Source organism: Lissotriton vulgaris, chromosome 11 (assembly GCF_964263255.1).
Source record: "Lissotriton vulgaris chromosome 11, aLisVul1.2, whole genome shotgun sequence".
Taxonomy (NCBI): domain Eukaryota; kingdom Metazoa; phylum Chordata; class Amphibia; order Caudata; family Salamandridae; genus Lissotriton; species Lissotriton vulgaris.
In genome coordinates this window covers 164,995,417-165,016,208 of record NC_141699.1, presented here as the reverse complement: position 1 = coordinate 165,016,208, position 20,792 = coordinate 164,995,417, and the positions used below count along the sequence as shown (strand labels likewise).

Genomic DNA, 20,792 nt, shown 5'->3' with positions numbered 1-20,792 from the left:
TTTACCACTTAAGAAATGAAAACAGAACATTACATGGACAGCAAAGGGCCAGCAACAACACATTTCCAATGAGGCCTGATTATTCGATAGGCCAGAAAATAAAAGATAAGCCGTATGGTCCTTTAAACAGCTGAAAGATATTGTGGCAGCATAACCAAAGGCACCGGACTAGTCACTAACTCAATACAACGACCGCCTTCAACCCCTGCAGCGAGTACTCAAGTCCACGTTCCGGTCCACAGTCATGGAGTTTCGACAAAATTACTGCAGCCAATTCGTTTTGTGCTGAACTTTCGCACTGATGTACTTTATGTTATGTTGGTGCTCGAGCTTGTTTGCTCGAGACACCTCGGAATGTTATCTACCTGTCTAGGGAGTTTATGCTATCATTAAAAAAGTCTCCTTCTACACAGAGTCCCGACTTTCTTTACAGACTTCACACTTTACAACTGTAAAGTGAGTTGTAATAAATCCTAATTTAATTTCTCTTTATAGCTTTAAACTACATAAAATACCAAAATTCAACATGGAACTCACCGACCACAAAAAAAGAAATGGCCGTGTGGGTCAGAGACTAAGTGCTTTAGCCCTGGAAGAGTGCTATGTAAATAACCGTAGAAAGCAATGTAACAACAAGGGAAGCCATAAGCACAAATCAGTGCCCGGCTAAGGAAGGAAGCACAGCTAGCTTCATGTTCCATAACCGTACAAAGCAATGTAACAACAAGCCACGCACTGCACATCTGCTTCAATGGCGGCTTCAGGGACCCTTAGACCATGCATGGTCAGGACAAGCGAACCAAGTGAAGACATTACCACAAATCAGTGCCCGGCTAAGGAAGGAAGCACAGCTAAACCTTCATGTTCCATAACCGTACAAAGCAATGTAACAACAAGCCACGCACTGCACATCTGCATCAATGGCGGCTTCAGGGACCCTTAGAGCATGCGTGGTCAGGACAAGTGAAACAAGGGAAGCCATTAACACAAATCAGTGCCCGGCTAAGTAAGGAAGCACAGCTAAACCTTCATGTTCCATAACCGTACAAAGCAATGTAACAACAAGCCACGCACTGCACATCTGCTTCAATGGCGGCTTCAGGAACCCTTAGACCATGCATGGTCAGGACAAGCGAACCAAGGGAAGCCAGAAGCACAAATCAGTGCCCAGCTAAGGAAGGAAGCACAGCTAAAGCTTCATGTTCCATAACCGTACAAAGCAATGTAACAACAAGCCACGCACTGCACATCTGCTTCAATGGCGGCTTCAGGGACCCTTACAGCGTGCATGGTAAGGACAAGCGAACAAGGGAAGCTATTACCTCAAATCAGTGCCCGGCTAAGGAAGGAAGCACAGCTAAAGCTTCATGTTCCATAACCGTACAAAGCAATGTAACAACAAGCCACGCACTGCACATCTGCTTCAATGACGGCTTCAGGCACCCTTAGAGCATGCATGGTCAGGACAAGCGAACCAAGGGAAGACATTACCACAAATCAGTGCCCGGCGAAGGAAGCACAGCTAAAGCCCCATGTTCCATAACCGTACAAAGCAATGTAACAAGCCACGCACTGCACATCTGCTTCAATGGCGGCTTCAGGCACCCTTAGACCATGCATGGTCAGGACACGCAAACCAAGGGAAGCCAGAAGCACAGATCAGTGCCCGGCTAAGGAAGGAAGCACAGCTAAAGCCCCATGTTCCATAACCGTACAAAGCAATGTAACAAGCCACGCACTGCACATCTGCTTCAATGGCGGCTTCAGGCACCCTTAGACCATGCATGGTCAGGACACGCAAACCAAGGGAAGCCAGAAGCACAGATCAGTGCCCGGCTAAGAAAGGAAGCACAGCTAAAGCTTCATGTTCCATAACCGTACAAAGCAATGTAACAACAAGCCACGCACTGCACATCTGCATCAATGGCGGCTTCAGGGACCTTAGACCATGCATGGTCAGGACAAGCGAACCAAGGGAAGCCATAAGCACAAATCAGTGCCCGGCTAAGGAAGGAAGCACAGCTAAAGCTTCATGTTCCATAACCGTACAAAGCAATGTAACAACAAGCCACGCACTGCACATCTGCTTCAATGACGGCTTCAGGCACCCTTAGAGCATGCATGGTCAGGACAAGCGAACCAAGGGAAGCCATTACCACAAATCAGTGCCCGGCTAATGTTATGTTATGTTATGTTATGCAGGGGTTTTGTATAGCGTGCGGCTACTCGGAAGAGTGTCCCGACGCTTTGGATTGCACACTAATCTCATAACACAACAGGGAAAATAAAATAAGAAACAGAGATAAAAGAAACCTAATAGAGACCGAAACTAAGAGGAAAAGAGCCAAGTTTTAAGCCCTTTCCGAAAGGCCAACAAATTAGGAATGCTGCGCAGGGACACAGGCAGTTTATTCCATAACTGAGGCGCTAGTAGTTTAAAAGAGCGGCCTCCGATGCGGGCTCTCTTCACACGAGGAACCGTCGCAAGAAACAGGGCTTCAGACCTGAGCGACCTGGCAGGCAAATAAAAGGCCAGCCTCTTCTGCAGGTATTTTGCTCCGGAGGCGTGCAAGGCTTTGTGTGCCAGAGTAAGAGTTTTAAAAATTATCCGCTTCCGGACAGGGAGCCAGTGCAGAGCCTCCAGAAGACCCGAGGCTCTGGCACGGCGAGATAGTCCAAAAATGGCCCGTGCTGCCGAATTCTGGACAACCTGTAGCCGTTGGAGCAGATATTCTGGCAAGCCGAGATAAAGGACGTTGGAATAGTCAATTCTCGAGCCTATAATCGCCTGCACCGTGATCTTCCTATGTTCCTCCGATAACAGGGGAAGGAACTTACGTAGCATCCGGAGTAGGCCAAAGCAGGTACCAGTGAGACCGATTACCTGTGAACGTAGTGTGAGGCCATTATCGATCTTAATCCCAAGGTTTTTAGCCACCTGGGACGAACTTGCTGGTGGAAACATGTTCTCAGGCCACCACACTTTCCAGTCCGGATCCGAACTGCACCCAAAAAAGAGGACCTCAGATTTATCCGAGTTGCACTTGAGGCTGTTGTGATGGAACCATTGAAACACAGCCTCAAGGCAACCCTGGATCCTACCTCCATCGAAGTCCGCACCCCTCTCACAGGTGAAGAGGAGCTGGGTGTCATCCGCATAAGAAACGATCTGGGCCCCGAAAGACTCCGCCAATGCCGCCAGAGGGGCCATGAAGATGTTAAATAGAGTTGGACTCAGGACAGAGCCCTGAGGAACTCCGACACCCAATGGCGACATCTCGGCGGAGCAAGCAGAAGCCCAGACCGTTTGTCGACGGCCTGCCAGGAAAGATCGAAACCACTGGAGCACCGTCCCTCGAAGACCAGCCTCTGAAAGTCTTGCAAGAAGACCCTCATGAGGGACGGTGTCGAAGGCCGCCGACAGATCTAGCATCACCAGCATCGCTCTCCCGCCCGAATCCAACACCTCCTTAATCGCCTCCGAGACTTCCAGGAGGGCTGTTTCGGTGCTAAGATTGGCGCGGAAACCCGACTGGGTAGGGTGCAGTAGGTCGTGGGACTCCAGGTAATCGGCAAGCACCTTATGGACATGCTTTTCAATGACCTTCGCAAAAGCCGGCAGGAGCGAAATAGGTCTATAATTCGCCAACACCTCCACATCCAGGCCAGGCTTTTTAAGCAGGGGAATAATCATAGCCTGCTTCCAGGCCTGGGGAACCACACCCTGTGCAAGAGAACAATTCAACAGGGGGTTCACGAGGGGATTAATGACAGCTGCCATTTTAGCCAAAAATTTTGCCGGACAGGCATCCCGAGGAGAACCTGATTTAAGCCCAGCCATCAGGTCAAATGAGGCGGTCAGCGAGAGAGGAGGGAAAGCTGCCAAGGTCACACCTGCGTTAAGTCGGGTAGCAGCGGTATTCTCCACCCGACCCGGTATCTCAGGCTCCAACACAAGGAAGGAGTCCTGGATCCGCTGGATCTTAGAGGTGAAAAAGTCCGCAATCGCCCTGACCCAAGACGCAGGGGGGGGGGTCTGGGTTGGTACTGCACGAGACGTTGTAAACCCCCGCACAACGGCGAAAAGCTCCTTACAGGAATTGGAGGCAGCTTCAATTTTTCTCGCGAAATAAGCCTTCTTCTCCGCGAGGATGTTCCGATGGTAAGCTTTCGCCACAGACCTGTAGGCGAGTTTCGCCGTCGCGTTGTAATTTGCGCGCCATGCTCTTTCCGCTACCTTGCATTGGCGCCGAGAGGCCGCCAATGCTTCCGTAAACCAAGGGGCAGATGCACCTTTTTCAGGTTTGCGGAGGGGTCTCAGAGGAGCCAGATCATTAAGTCTCTCTGAGAACCAGGCCTGCAGTCGCTCCACATCCTCCTCTAAGTTCCCTGCTAACACGAAGGGGTGGTCCGCACAAGCCTGTGCCAGCAGTTCCGGAGTAATCCGGTGAAGTGCCCTGAATCCGACGGAAGACTGCCGGGGGACGCCGGAAGGCTTCCCAACTTCCGAGAAGTAAAATTTCACCAACCTATGGTCGGACCAAAGAACCTGGCTAGGAGCCAGCATCTCTATAGGGGTCGTAGAGAAGGTCAAATCTAAAGTATGTCCTTTCTCATGGGTCGGTCCGATATGATATGGAACCAGGCCCAGAGGGGCTGTGACCTCCAACATTTTTATCGCATCAGCATCCGTTTCCACGTCCATGTGGACGTTAAAGTCCCCGGCCACAATACAATGCTCTGACGTGAGTAATAAAGAAGAAGTCACCGACTGGAACTCTTCAAAGAAAGAGCCCATGGGCCCTGGCGGCCGATAGACTAGGAGACCCTTCATCGATTGGTGCGGTGAAAGAACAATGGCAAAGGCAAGGGATTCGCAATCCTTGATCGCGTCCGAGGGAATGATGGTACAGGTGGCTATTTTATTTACTATTAGTGCAACCCCCCCTCCACGCCCCTTCGGCCTGTCCTGCCTGAAGATGTTATACTCGGGTGGGAGAGCAGTAGCAATATCTGGGTTGGACGCCTCACCGAGCCACGTCTCGGTGAGCATCAGAAACAAGGGTTTTTCTGAGTCCAGCAGATCAAATATGTCCAGAGCATGCCGGCCCAGAGATCTAGTATTGAGCAGTAAGCCCAGATGTTTAGCACTAACCGCCACCTTCTGCGGCGCCCAGCCAAGATGTTTCTGCGGGCGCCAGCCACACTCAGGGCAACAATACTTGCCCTTGTGGCGCGCAGGAAACACCGTACGGCAGGAGCCATTAGTGTGTTGCAAGGAACGAAGTTCCGAACCCGAGTAGTGAAGCATAATACTCACAAGCACAAGCTACGTATGAAATACAGTTGCCCAGGACTGCCCGTCGCCTCGTACGCCTCCGGGACGCTGACGGGCGCAGACGGGCAGGACTCTGGCACGACTCCGGCTAAGAGACGGCGTCCCACTGCGCGATCCCGCTGCGCGGGAGAGGACGACTTTAAATAGGCGTCTCCCACATCCCCTCGAGCGTCGAGACACTCCAAGATGGCGCCCGCGCACACACACACTCAGCCCAACCAAAGATGGCGCCCACAAATGAAATCAGCCCCGGAACCCGGACCCGCCAAATGGCGGTGTATTTTCCAAAAATTAAGTGCAGGTAAGGGGACAGAAGCCCAGTGGAGCGGCAATAAAATCAGGGGTTAAAGAAACCTAGGTAAACAAAGATAGGCAAAGGGAGTTTTAAAATCACCAGTTGTCCGAGCTAGGTGTCAGCGCGACCTGCGCTCGTGTAGCAATCAAACAGAATGCCTGAAAGTCGAGTCCGCCTTAAATAGGCGTCTCCCACATCCCCTCGAGCGTCGAGACACTCCAAGATGGCGGCCGCGCACACACACACTCAGCCCAACCAAAGATGGCGCCCACAAATGAAATCAGCCCCGGAACCCGGACCCGCCAAATGGCGGTGTATTTTCCAAAAATTAAGTGCAGGTAAGGGGACAGAAGCCCAGTGGAGCGGCAATAAAATCAGGGGTTAAAGAAACCTAGGTAAACAAAGATAGGCAAAGGGAGGCTAAGGAAGGAAGCACAGCTAAAGCCCCATGTTCCATAACCGTACAAAGCAATGTAACAAGCCACGCACTGCACATTTGCTTCAATGGCGGCTTCAGGCACCCTTAGACCATGCATGGTCAGGACACGCAAACCAAGGGAAGCCAGAAGCACAGATCAGTGCCCGGCTAAGAAAGGAAGCACAGCTAAAGCTTCATGTTCCATAACCGTACAAAGCAATGTAACAACAAGCCACGCACTGCACATCTGCATCAATGGCGGCTTCAGGGACCTTAGACCATGCATGGTCAGGACAAGCGAACCAAGGGAAGCCATAAGCACAAATCAGTCCCCGGCTAAGGAAGGAAGCACAGCTAAAGCTTCATGTTCCACTATTAAGCAAGAAAGCTGCTCAAGCCTCCCACATTGCTCCAAACTGTTCCCACTTAGGCTGAACTACAACTAACACCCTATCAAACGTACGCTCGAGGGGTGCCCAGCACATCAGAGTACTACAAGGCCTAATCAAGGGAAGTAGGCGCTAAACAAGTGATGCATGCCGGTTAGCTACTTACTCAACAGTCCAAAGAGAGCTTTGGGCCCCACGAGGGCTAAGAAAGAACTATATTCATACGAACACAATACAACTCAAGCCCATAGCAGCGGGTGCGCCTCTCGACGAACAGCAGAGAAATTAGCGAGAAACAGATCAGAATAGGACACGGCATAATGGGCATTACACACCCAGGGTGGGCTATCAGGGACAAAGCCAAAAACGCGGCAAGGCCTGATGGGAGTTATGCGACAAAACAAAGCAGACTACACAACAGTGTAAAGAAACCCATTAAGAAACAAAGGAGGCTGGCTGTTTAAATGTCATTAGGCATTCCAAGCCAGCAGGTCTTTTTTTTCCGAATTGGTGTCCCCCTTAGAAGAGGGCGCTTGAGGTCAAACCTTCCCTGGTGAGTCATATCGATAAAGTGTAGTTAGAATTGGGGGCTGCGAAAAGCTATAAACTACATTGGGTTTCAAGGTGTAACATTTGCTCTGGACAAGGCAGAGGTTAGGGCCTAATGGCATCTTTCTGCCACCACTTCTAAGTCTCAATGGCAACAACCGGGAACAGGTGTTTCCAAATGATGGCTGCCTGCAGGAGTCTGACTGCAGCTCTTTAATGGGACCATCCATTGGAAAGGAGAAAGCCTGTGCTCTTACCCCATCTTGGATCATCCATTATCACAAATAATAAGGTTCTGGAATGTTTCTTTGTTGGATAACATCTGGTTTATTGAACATGCCAGGGCACCATTCATTAGGTGGCTGCTTTAAAACATCTACATTTTTTAGGACGAGAAAACAGACCATGCTCTCATGTCGTGAACATATAAAGAGACCTCCCTGTGGGCAGCAAAGGGACAGACCTGGAATATCAGATTGCTGTGTCCCGATTATCTTCACACCTGGACGACGTCTGCCCCAGTACCCTAGGAGTGACTTCGGACTAAGCTATATCAGGTGTACAGCTTACCGGCTCGTATGCCTTTCTGGTGACGCTTAAATGCTTGTGGCACAATGCTTTAACTTGTGCCACAAACAACCACCAAGATTTGTTTGCCAATCCTTCGCATTGCAAATGGGCTTTCTGCAGACTGGGGTTCACCCCTCCTTCTCACTACAGCATTAATGAAGTAGGGAATCAGGCCTCACTGAACATAGTAGTGGATGCAGTGAAGGAGGTCTGTAAGAGGCAGAAGGCCTCTAGCTCAAAATTCACAGTCCACCGTCACTGCAACCCCTGGTCTTAAAGGGACCGAAATCACAATGCCACAAAAAGGGACACAGTGTGAAAGTGACATTTAGGAGAAGATGCAGAAATCTATGGAACAGCTGCCTATAGCACACAGGAAGCCAGCCCCCTGCACATACACAGTGCAAGTTGTCTTAAAAGGACATCTTCCATTTTGAGAATGGTTACTGCCTGTCATCGGCCAAGAATGAAAGAGGTTTGTAAAATAAGCATTTAGACATCTAACGTTCATAACACTTTTACCTATATTAACAGTAGCATAGCCTTACCTCTATCAAAGTTTATTAAAATATGTAACAAAGTTTTACGCACATAGGAATTATGCTCCCTCTGTGATACATCTTTTGCCCTGTTCAATAAACATAGGCCTGAAGTACCACTTCCTTTGTGACGTACAATTGTCAGACCAGGAAATGGGTAGCAAACAGCACAATAACACAAACATGCATGCAGACTGTCGTCCCTTGGGTTCATGCAGATTTGAGTGTACAAAATTCACACTTTCAGCCACGCTGCCATGTCTAAATAAATGTCAACTGGGGAAATCATTTTACCCATTTTGAATAGGCTTAATGTTCTCTCTTCAACCAGCTTGTTGAGGTATGGATCAGGAACCTCAAGAAAATACATGAAAAATGCTCTTGCACTTTATCATTTTAAGGGAGGAAATTCATGACCACCACCGATCTGGGATAAAGGAGCTATATTTTGGAAATAAGCCTCCTGAAGGGCTCACCCTCATCTGAAGCCATGATTTGCCTGAGAGGCCAATAAGCCTGTATGCCAGTTCAAGACGTCATGGTTCACTACACTGTAGGTTTTGCAATCTGTAATTTGTCATATATTTCCCAATCGAAATATATCACTGGTATGGTAGTAGGAGGTGGGAAATGGACGAAGTATCCTTGTAGATCCAGTATTGAGGGATTATTTTACATAGCATGGGAGTCTTTGAAGTGGGCATGTTTGGTCTGGTAGTAAGCTTTGTGAAGAAAAAGAGACTCAAGTGTCTTTTTCAGAGTTTTCCAGAGTTTCGACCCCTGTACTGTTAGTCTTCTGCCTCCAGATCTTTGCCTCTTACATCAACAGGCTGTCAGTACACAGGGAGGGCAGGACTACATTCTTGACATGGAACCCCCCCATTGGGTCATTGTTCATTGGAAATATTAGCATTTGGGTTTCAAGTCCCACCCCAATGCTCCTCCCCCCACTGTCTCTCTTCCTTTGTATGGGCTCCAGTCATTCTGGGGGCTCCTAAACCAATGTCTCGTCATTTCGATATTGAAATGCAAGTTGGCAGCTTCTCCCGAGGCAGTTGTCGTCAGTGTGTGCTTGTGAGCAAGCACATAGTGTCAAAACATTGGGATGAAGTAGTTACTAATGCAGAACTGGAATTAGCTAGTGCAGAAAAGACACATTATCTACATGTAACCACATCTGAGACTTTTCTCAAGTATGGAATGGTCCAAAGAGTTGAGCAAGATGGATGAAATTCAATGCAGCTAGATTTTGTGAGTACAATGGGAATTAATTAAAAGGAAAAAAAGGTAGCTGGAAGAGATGTTAGTACCAAACCAATATCCACAATGCAACGCGTATTAGACCCTTCAGTTCTAAAAAAGGAAATTGCCACTTCCTTGTCTTTGTCCAGTGGTCCTGCTTACCATGCCCTATTCCCAATCTTCACTGCTCCCCCAATTATTTCAATAGCCCTATTATATGTGTTTCCCTTTAACTAAGTGAGCTACCTTAAGTATGTACCATCTGGTACATATGTCCCTGTTTTATAAAAAGCAGTCTGCTGGCCCTTGAATAACAGGTCTAGGTTATGTTGCCTCAACCACCCAAAAACAGCCTTCTGAAAGAGTAGTAGATCTATGCAGCATGAGGAGATACAAACAACACTTCGGCACAGAATGTGTCACCCTACGTTAGTTCAAACATAAAGATGAGTACAGCGACATGACCTCAGAGACGGAGTTATAAGAAGCAATAGAAACGTTTCGACACAAGCATTTTGATACATGAGTCAGTACACTGAGAAGACCTCTAGACTTTGACAGATGAAAGTTTTTGTTCAGTACCTTGTTTGGTTGTAGCTGACAAGGAGTCGGTGATCCCGATGATGTGTTTAAGGAGGTCATTTTGGAAAAGGGGGTTGGAAGTAACGAAGAGGAGCTCAGAAGCTGAGGCTCTCCTGTTTGAGGAAAGAGGAAAGGGTTTTGAGTTAATGTCAGTACACTGCAAATCAAAAGTCACAAAGTATTAAAAAGGCTGAATTTGTTCAGTGTTATTAAGCATTCACTATGAAAACCATGTAAAATTTGCAGTGTGTGCTGCCCTTCAGAATAAATGGCCTACGTATGCAGCTAGGTCTAAATACTGGCATAAGATCAGATATATTCTCGAAACGGTCAGGCCAAAGTACACCTACACTCTGCCGACGATTAATACAAATTCTTAAGAAACTCGTACAAAAGTCGACACAAAACGAAACCTGCATTCTTCACTAATACACTAACCACTACACTAGGCAGTCACAGTGCTGGCGCCATATATTCCGAAGTGCAAATCAACACAAAGTGGGCACACATTCAGAGATGCTGCACTCAACTCAGGCAGTCACTCATAGACTACATCATCAAGACACCTTCTCAACTGGCAGCAAAAGGCAGCTCGAACCTCAGTGCTTTAGAATGACTTTCACCACTAAACAAATATTTCCCATCACCGAGGGACCACGCCACACATTCTCCAAACGAAGCATCACCCTATACTTTTTAGGTTTTGCCTAGCCAATGCGTACGAAGTATGCATGTGCTAGGAAAAACCTAATGAGTATAGTATAGGGGTTGGAATCCGCCCCCGTCTTCCATTGGCTAGCTCCATAAATGGAGGCTAGCCATTGGAAGACACGTTTGTCCGTCAATGCAGGACCAGATTCGGGGGCGTTCCCGAGAATTTTTGGCTTTTGGCGACGTCAGCCGAAAGCCAGTTCTCGGGAACGGCCCGAGTCTGTTCCGGCATTGACGGCACCCGCCCTCAATACAGTTGCCCTGTCCCTTGCCGATTTTTTTGAGCCCCCTGGCAGGTGCCCACCCTGCCAGGGACATTGCCGCCTTTGAGCGAGTGCCACCTCGCTTTATATTTTAATTGAAGCCGGTGCCCACCCGGCATTGCCCCGTGTTTACACCGCCGCCGGCCCGGTGGGAGATTAGGAGGCGCTGTCCGGCCTCCCGACCCCAGGGCCGCGCTGCGATTGGCCGTGACCTGGAAGTCAGGCAGGCCGGGGGCGGGACAAGCGGAAGTGCCGGAGAAGAAGAGCTCCAGCGCAAGGAGAAGAAGCCGCCTGCCGTGTCCTTCCCTGGGCTCCCAAGTGAAGGGGGAGCCCCGGAGTTCTGGCCAGTTTTGAGGGAGGAGCGGGAGTCCTCCAGCCCCTGGCCGCCCTGTGTTGCGTAGGTGAGTCACCAACTTTGAGGGGGGCAAGCCAGGCTCGTCTGAGCTGCCGCAGTAAGGTAAAGGTAAGCTGTTGGGGGGGGCCTTGGGTGTTCTGCACCCTGGCGACATGCTCACCTGCTGCCCCTGTCGCCGTGGGCCTCTGTGGCGAGCTGGCCGCACCCACATCATCCGTCAGCAGCAGTGTGCGGTGGCTTCAGTAGGTCCTGAGAGGCGGCTTCGGGCAGACGTTTCAGCTGCTGAGGGTTAGGGAGGGTGGTTCTGTCGTCCACCTCCCTCCTCCCCCAATCCCCCCCCACCCCCTTCCCCATCCGAATTGGAAAATGTTTTGTTTCTTGTAGCCTTTAGGATTGGGACAAGAGCTGAGTAGGCTGACTGGTCGACGACTTAGCCGCCACCCCCCTTCCCCCCCAATTGACCCTTTATTAATAAATGTGTGAAAATGACAGTTCTCAGGGTGACGACATTGGCCCTCAACCCTCTTGGACAAGCCAGAAGAGGAGCACATAGTTCATTGAAAAGCCCTCTGTGTAGTGCAACAGGTACTTTTGGGAGTGTAGATTTTCCAGATTGATAGGGGTAGGGTAAAGTTTTATTTAATGTGATTTTATGTAGCGCGAACTTTACCCAAAGGTGTCGGAGCGCTTTACATAAGAACCAGTTGCCAAACCTAAGGACTTTGATTTACATGCGTTAAGTAAAAGATACAAACAGGAAAACAATTGAAATGTACTAGATGTAGTCACACAAAGAAGAGACTGTTGATTCTCGTTATATTTCTATATACATATGGAAAGGATATGAATAGATGTACTGCAAGAGTCACATAGGAATGTTAGAGTAGAAAGGTCTACTGCATATACTAGTGAATACAGTCATCTCTATATACAGAAAAAATGAGTTATATTTAGAGGGGTCGGAGTGGGACACAGTGGGTGGATGATGGATGCATGATGGATGGATGTATGCATGATGCATGGATGTATGGGTGGATGCATGGATGGGTTGTTGGTTGGATGGGTTGGTGGATTGCATAAATTGTTGAGGGATTGAATGTATATATGCATCTATCCATCCACCCATCCATGCATCTATCCATACACCCATCCATACACCCATCCATGCATGCACCCATCCATGCATCCACCAACTCACCATGCAAGCATTACAACAAGAGCCCGCAGCTCTCCTTCGTCTCTCCTCGCCCTCCCCGTCCCTGAGCCCGCAGCTCTCCTTCATCTCTCCTCGCCCCCCCTTCCCTGAGCCCGCAGCTCTCCTTCGTCTCTCCTCGCCCCCCCCCCCTTCCCTGTGCCCTGCCCTGCTATTGTAAATGACAATGCCATTTATTTATGTTAAAAAAAACATAAATAAAAATAATGTCAAGAGCAATGCCAATAGCTCTAACTTTAACAAAGGCAAAACCATTGCATTGTAAATGCTTGTTTCTCTAACCCATGACCATTCCTCCAAGAGCTTAATGTACAGTATCACAAGCTCACGCTCATGGTACAAATGAGTTAATGAAAGCAAAAGAAACCAAAGTACAATACTCATGCCTTCAAGTGGAATAGACTGATCTGTAATGCTTCTTTAAGACTTGAGATAGGATTGCAATGACAAACATTTACGTACAAAGTCTTTCATGTAGTATGTCTCCTCATCTTTCATCCATAGAAAAATATTTAACACATTTTTTACTGTACAGAAACATGTTTTTGACAATACAATGGTGAATCAGATTTCTAACACAAGTGAAGACACACTGAGGAACACGCATAAAAAATCGCTCCAGGAACCACATTTTTGCATCCCTACATTCAAGAAGACCAATCTTTCTTGGACACAGTTTACTGTCTTTTATTGACAAACAGGATCACCGATTCATATGAAAACCTGCCACATGCCAATTGGACAGATAGTTTCTCCTTTAAAGGTCCTAAGGGAAATATCATTAAACAACTGAGGAAACAGACAGTCTGGTTAGAGCTAGGGCATCAAATGCGGGCCCAACAGAGTCCAACATTCAAGATTTTTAAGAAACCCATATAAGATAAATTTACATGCAGTGAACATCTTGCATGGACAGTGGTTACCTAGAAAATCTGGCTTGGGTCCACCCTACCTGAACCTACTGTGTACATCAGGTTAGAGCGCTTGTAAGCACCAATACAGTTTCATAAGAAGATACTCAATAGACAGCCTTAATGGAATATGGCGTTGATCACACCATCATACTTCTCTGTGAGAAAAAGAGGAGTTGTGATTATTTTCTTTCACCTTTTTTGCAAGTAAGGGACTCACTAAAAGTTTAAACATATATCTCAGTGCCTCTCTAGTCCTTTTGTATTGTATGGTAACTGCATTTATATAGCACTTATTATCTCTAATGAGGCATTGAGGAGCGTTGGAAGAGTAGTGTACTACTCCAGGACCCAAGGTTAGGGGTTAATCCAGTGGTTATTGCTAGGTTTTTGTTACTTACTGGGACAAGCCTTGTGCTATCATGGACACCATTCCATGCATTTACTTAAGTTTCTTTGTGCTAGGAGTTAGGTGGGCATTACCTCATTTTCCCCATCAAGAAAAATCTTAGTTTAAGTCCTGAACAACACAAAGCACAAAGCAAAATCTTAAACTACTATGTACCACAAACCACTGCCTGTGAGCAGTAAGACTTCAACAAAGCTGTAGCAGAAAAAGGGGACTAAAATAAGTAGCAATTAGATGTGATAAAATAAGGAGCATCATTTTAATGATTTTAGAAGTTTGGTGTAGTGCTGCTATTTTGCTTAGCAGCTACTTATGTGCGCCATGGGGTGGTAAGCGCATATGGGAACACAATGTAATACATGGGATTCAGGAAGTTGTAATAGTTCAAGAGAACATAGTGATGTCCAGAAGGACCAAAGGAATTGATATACAGGTGGCAGAAGACAGAAAGTCAAGATAACATGGGCGATATAGGGACATGGAGAGGACTTAATGGTGAGTGCAACCTGGTACTTGAGATCTGATTGAGGCGCTGGCGATCTAAATGTGCCCTTGTTGAATTTAGAAATAATCCATAGAGTCTTAGTGGGATGCTGTGTCCATCACATATTTACAGGAGTACACATGTACATGTTTACACATACGAACAGTTAAGTGGTATACATTTATAATATAATGCAGAAAAGCATTTGCACATTCAAACTGTTTTCGATTCTCAACAAAGAAATAATAATTCCACATCTACAAACATATTCCCCCTTAACCTCATCCATGTTTAAGATGTTCCCTACCTATTCCTCCCATGGAAAGATAACTTTTGCATTAACAACGGTTAATATCCATTATAATTGCAAAATTCGCATTTGTGAATCCCAAATAGGAATGTATATGCTCAACTTAGATGTGCAATAGCTTTCAGAATGGGGCCCTTAAAACCTTTTGCTACGTCGCACAATGACTACTGCAGATGTGAAACAGGTTCTTTAGCTGGACCAGTTATTCCATTATGCAGACGGCTATGCCATCCTGACCTTTTGTTCGAATTGCTTGCTGCCCCAGTAATTTCCACCTTGGTTAGCCAACTGGTTGTGCTTCACATGTTTTAGTGACAAGGCTCTGCCTCACCATGGCTATATCAGAGTGTGCCCCCAGCCACATTCGGGTGGATTATTCCCCCTTACCAGGCTATGAAGAAACAGACCTTTGATGGTATCTCAGGTTCCAGTGACTAGCACAGATCTTTTCTACCTGTATCTCTAAGAGGACTCAACTACCGGCCCCATCTATGCACAATCTGTTCAGTTTCCTGTACCTAGGATCGTAAACTTCCCTGTCCATGTATTTTATAAGCCCTGCATAAATGTGATGCGCGTTGTGTTCATAATTAGCGCAACGCGCACGACTGAGTATACATGTGATTTGTGGATTAATTTCTTCCTGAAAACACGGTGACTGCAGCATATGATGGAGGTTTTCCTAGGCCTTGGAGAAATTTAAGTTATGCTGGTATAATTTGCGTAATTTTGGAAATTTCACATTAAGCATGTTGTGCAACATTCCCTAAATTATGCCATTATACTTTGTACACCCGCCTTATACTATACTTGACATGTACCCTCTGGTGTTATCGGAGTGGTGTATCTTCCCAGTGTTAAAACTCAAAAAAATTGGTTATCAAAAACATGATGCCAATTTACATAATTATGAGCTGTTCAAAGTAATAATTTACAGCAAATAATGCTATTTGTGTTAAAAATATACAAGCAACCTAAAGGAATAACAGAACGCGAGCTACTGTTGTTTGCGGTGCTTTTGTTTAAATGTGCCCCAGTGACAAAAATTGACACGAGAATGCAATTAACCGTAAAATATATCCCGAAGTGACAGATTTGCATACACATAATGTGAAGTCATTTTGCTGGAATTTTGCATAATTACGAAACAGCAAATTACCTAATATTGTACACCTTCAGTTTCCTCTATGTATCCTTTACAGACAGGACACTTTTGAATCCACAGACAGTAGACCATATGGTGGACTGTCATAAATAAGTGCTGATGTTGAGCACCGGAAAACAGTGGCACAAATTAAGCACTGCATGTAACTAACACTTGCCCTAGACCCTGTCCGGAAGCTTGAACTCTGCAGGGAACAAAGCGGAACAAAGCACAAACCAAAACCAATGTTGCTGTTTGGCACTTCTGTCTGCAGATTCTCACAGAGATAAGTTTAACATTGTTTGGAATATCTGGTTCTTCACCCCTCTGATACACATCCGTGGGAAGGACTGAAGCCCTCCCATTTTGTTGTGATGGATGCTTTCTTGAAACCAAACCCTACTCAGTAAGTCTGGTGCTGCCTTGAAATATGTATTCCTTGGATTAGTATGCGCCTGTTGCCACCCACCCCCTGCACCACCCCTTTCATGGGGAAAGCCTAGGAAAATATAGCCAGCTCTGGTTGAGCAAGCATATGCAATTTGAAAAGGTTCTACAGAAATGGCCCGGACTTCCCGCTAGTGTCCCCAAACTGGATAAGAACTGGCCCTTGTGTTCATGTGGACTTTGGAAAAAATGCCACAGCCCCACCTTGGAGAGATGCATAACATGTACATCACTGCTGCTGTTTCCTCTGCAAGGCAGGGAGCAAGCCTAGGTCACTGGAAGAGCATTGATGCTGGCCATGCCAGGACAATTGGAGCGGTGCTGACCTTTTAGGAACAGGGGCTCTTGATGCAATGAGCAAGGCAAGGCCCAGCTGCTTTCCCCTGTCTGGAGGACGACTTGATGGACAGACATTGCCTGGGGGCTCAAGAGCCTGCATCCAGCTGGAAGTGACTGATCCAGGACATCTGCTCCATCTGAAGGTCAAGGAAGTGCTTGGGTAAGCGAAGGACTGTGCCTGGTGGAGGCTCGGCCACTATTTCCCATGAAGCACCCTGACTTTGCCTGTGCCACCCCTTGCAGATCCCGAGGGAAGAAACGGGTGGTAATAGTTCACTTTGCTGTCCTATTTGCTGGTAGCCCTGATTCCAGAATATCTGAAACATCTCTTTGCTCCTTACACTTACTAAAGAGCCGCAGCATAAAAGAAAGTTGCAGTAGGACCCTGACCCTAAATCCGAGGTCCCCATTAGCTACTCACACCCAGTGGGACCAGTGGAAGTCCTTGTGGGTATCTCTGCTACTTAAAAAAACGATAACTGTGAACATATGTTTCAGAGGACTTTGGATTCTACTTTTTTGGGTGTGCCTGAGGTAGCAACTGTATATGCGAACACAATTTCCAACATCAGTGCCCCCCCCCCCCCCCACCCCCGTCAAAACACTGACTTTGGAGATCAGTTTGAACTATGTTTGGTTTTCCTCTGAGCTACATCCACTCAAGCTGTCATTGGCCACTAGATTTCCTGCAGCTCCATTAACTGATTATCAGAAATGTGACTTGAAAAAGCACATTTCATAAGTACCCTGACACCAGCATCTTGGTGGGTTGGGAATTTCGGATTACTTTAAAAAAAACACGCTACAGATTTTGCATAAAGTAGCAGTGCATTTTTCTAATCATTTTAGAAAATGTCAGTATATTAAACCACATACTTTTTCTTCTCACAATCATAGGCTCAACTTTGCTAAAGTAGGTATTGTTTAATAACGTGATCTACTTCAGTTTTCTGGTAGTTACCCACGTTTGTACATAGTAGCCATATTAATATGTATCTGGGACTCTTTCCCCTTTTTTGTGGGAGCCCCAGAGTTTATCCTTCATTCATGTTTTTTCCGGACATCTGCTGCCGTTCCCGCCATATTGCTTCAAACTTGTGTGGGCACCCATATTTCATTTCAGTTTACTTTTGGTTTTGATTGATGTGTGTAGGTTTTAGACAATTTCAGCATACAATCAGGGTTTGATGCTCAAACCCACAGAGCTGCCCACCTTGCAGCCAGGGTCATTAAGAAACTTGGGGATAAAGCACCCGCAGTCACAGCAGGCTTGATTCATCCGTGGCTTTCTGTCAACTTTCAAAAATTAATTGCGTGCCACTGCCCTAGGCACTAGATGAAGGTGCTGATGTTGTGACTTATGGAGTGCTCACTTCTACAGATCACACTATTTGTAAACCGTTTGCTAGACGGGCCCCTCAGTTCGAAGGTAATATCTTTAACTTATAAGAAGTTGAGTAATAACCTGCCAAACACCTTTCCGAAGCTCAGGGAGCGGTGGCAAGACGACTTAGGTTCTATAGATGACGAGGACTGGCAAACGGCTCTTATGTCCCCTCGAGAAGTGGCCATCACACACAGATTCAGGCTGATTCCGCTTAGGAATCTCCACCGATCATACATCACAGGGAAAGTTTTGGCGAGAATAGGAGCTAGACCTGACGACCTTTGTATGCAGGGGTGTGGTCAGCAGGACACATTTTACCATACTCTGTGGAGTTTCCCAAAGATACCTCCTTTTTGGGAGGGAGCCTCAGACCACATGCAAACAGCTTTGGGAAAGGACATAGTATTCACAATACAACTGGAACTGTTGAACATATGGGAGGCGACAGATCTCACGGAAGTTAAAAAGCAATTTACAACACTGGGATACACGTTGGTGAAACGAGAGCTGGCTAGAGGATGGGGGGGAGCGAGCCCGCCACTCGTCACCCTGTGGGCCAAAGAAATGGACAGAAGCATGTTGGCAGAGACCCAGGTTTTTAAGGCTCGGGGGTGCCCCAAGAAATGGGATAGGAAGTGGTTGCATTGGAATAAATATCAAGGTGATCCCTGTGTGTCGCCTACTGTTGAAAGGGAGATGCATAGACATCCGGGGCAGGTGGGGAAGGTTTAATATGCAATGAAAATTAATGTCTGCTCGGTTAACATGTTGATTATCTTGAAAGTGTCGTCCAATCATATATGTATGGCTGTTATTGAAACCAATAAACAAATTTAAAAAAAGATCACACTAATCGAGTAACAACATTTTTATGTCATAGTTCTGTAGATGGTTACAAAATGAGAAAATGTACTATTAACCGCCGCCACCATGAAGTCCATCCACTCAAAGGCCCCTTTCGACCACTACCCCATCACACCTTACCCAGAGGACTTCAACATATCAGCGCCATGCTCACACCGATTCTGAATGCACCCACCTCTTCAGCAACCTTCCCAGATGCTTAGAAACACATAACTACTCCCATTGCTGAAGAAACCCTCTGTGGACCCTTTAACACTCAACAACTACAGACCCATCTCCTTGCTACCATTCCCAACCAAGGTCTTGGAGAAAATCATTAAATGACAGCTCATCCAATACCTCAACGACCGCAAAGTCCTTAACACCACTCAGTCTGGTTTCAAACCCAACCACAGCATGGAAACTGTCCTCATTGGTGCCCCGGAAGATATCTGGCTGAATCTGGACAGAGGAGACACCACAGTGCTCATCCTTCTGGACCTCTCTGCAGCACTTGACACAGTCTTCCACTCGATCCTAATCCAACACCTACACAATATTGGAATCCACAGACACACACTCTGATGGATCTTCTCCTTCCTTACTGGAATGGCTTAGACAGCTTGGCACCGTACACCTCGAATGCCCACAACCTGATCTGCGGAGTTCCACAAGAATCCTACCTGATCCCGGCTCTTTTCAATGCATACATGATCCTTCTAGCCAGCGTAATCCGCTCTCATAACATCAATGCCCTCTCCTATGCCAACAACATGCAACTCATTCTGTCCTTCATCGACTAGACACTCAGTACCCGGCTCAAGTTCATTGCCTGCATGACTGAAATTGCCCACTGGATGAAGACCAACTGTCTTAAGCTGAACACCAACAAGATGGAAATCATGGTCTTCGGGAAAAGCCCTGGATCAACAGCAAATTTGACATGATCGCCCAAGTCAATGCGGTTACCGCCTCATGCTTCCATACCTTGAAGGTGATGAGGAAGATTTTCAGGCGGCTCCCCATCAGCTCCTGGATAAGAGTCACACACATCCTGGTCACAAGCAAGCTGGACGACGGGCACACCTTCTATGCTTTGATCAACAAAAAACTTAATAGACCATTAAGAAACTCGGCAGCTAGAATGATTCTCAACCAACCCACGCTACATCCAAATCATACAACACCTGAAGTAGCTCCACTGGCTCCCCATACACAAACAAGCACAATTCAAACTCCTCACCTACACTTTCAAGCCACTACATAACACTGGCCCAGTATGCCTCAACAATTGCATCTACTTTCACAAAACTTTCAGACACCTCCAATTGCCCAGACTCCTACCTACACAAATCCCATGAGCACGTGAAAATTAGGTCCGGTGTCAAGCCTTCTACATCGCTCCTAAAGCCTGGAACAATCTACCACTACACATAAGAGCCTCCTCCTCACTTCTTAAATTCCACATGAAGCCGAAGATCTGGCTTTTCAAGTACTTTCTGTAAGCCCTAGGTGTGGCTAGAGTCGCATCTGCTTAGTGCCAGGATACCCTCCCAGGTGGTAGTGCATTCTACAAATCTGCATAACATAACAAGATAAACATACAAAAATGTACTACAAGTTCCTGTTAACTACGCTACGGACATAAAAAATACAAGGAGCCAACCAACAAGGTTCAATAGGAAGATGGAGGGCTTGGGAAAAGAATGTGAGTCATGATGCTCATTCATTCATTGACTACCAATTTTTTTGACTGTTAATGCAGTTTCTATAGACGCCAGGCTTTTGGGTGGAAATTCCCAAGCATAACTAATAGAAGGGCGATGGGTGTGTTCACATTAGAGCAATCTTGACGTAATAAAGGGGAAACATCGGTTATATCATGGTGTTTACACTGCAATACCTTTACAACACGGGTAATACAAAGCAAGTCAATACAATGACATGCGCTGGATGGCGCTCTAACCTAAGGAATAGTATGATTTACTATTCCAACACCTTCCCTATTCAGGGCCGGTCCTAGGCATGGGCGGTATGGCAGCTGCCCAGGGTCT

General features: G+C 46.7%; 1 protein-coding gene across 1 annotated transcript in view; it reads right to left on the bottom strand.

Annotated features, from left to right (window-relative positions):
• CUX2 (cut like homeobox 2) overlaps positions 1-20,792 on the bottom strand; it is an 853,070-nt gene that overhangs the window by 743,523 nt on the left and 88,755 nt on the right. The window contains exon 2 of the mRNA XM_086943029.1: positions 9,923-10,035. Coding sequence (XP_086799155.1) covers positions 9,923-9,982 — 60 coding nt within the window. The 5' untranslated portion in view covers positions 9,983-10,035. The remainder of the gene's footprint in view (positions 1-9,922; positions 10,036-20,792) is intronic.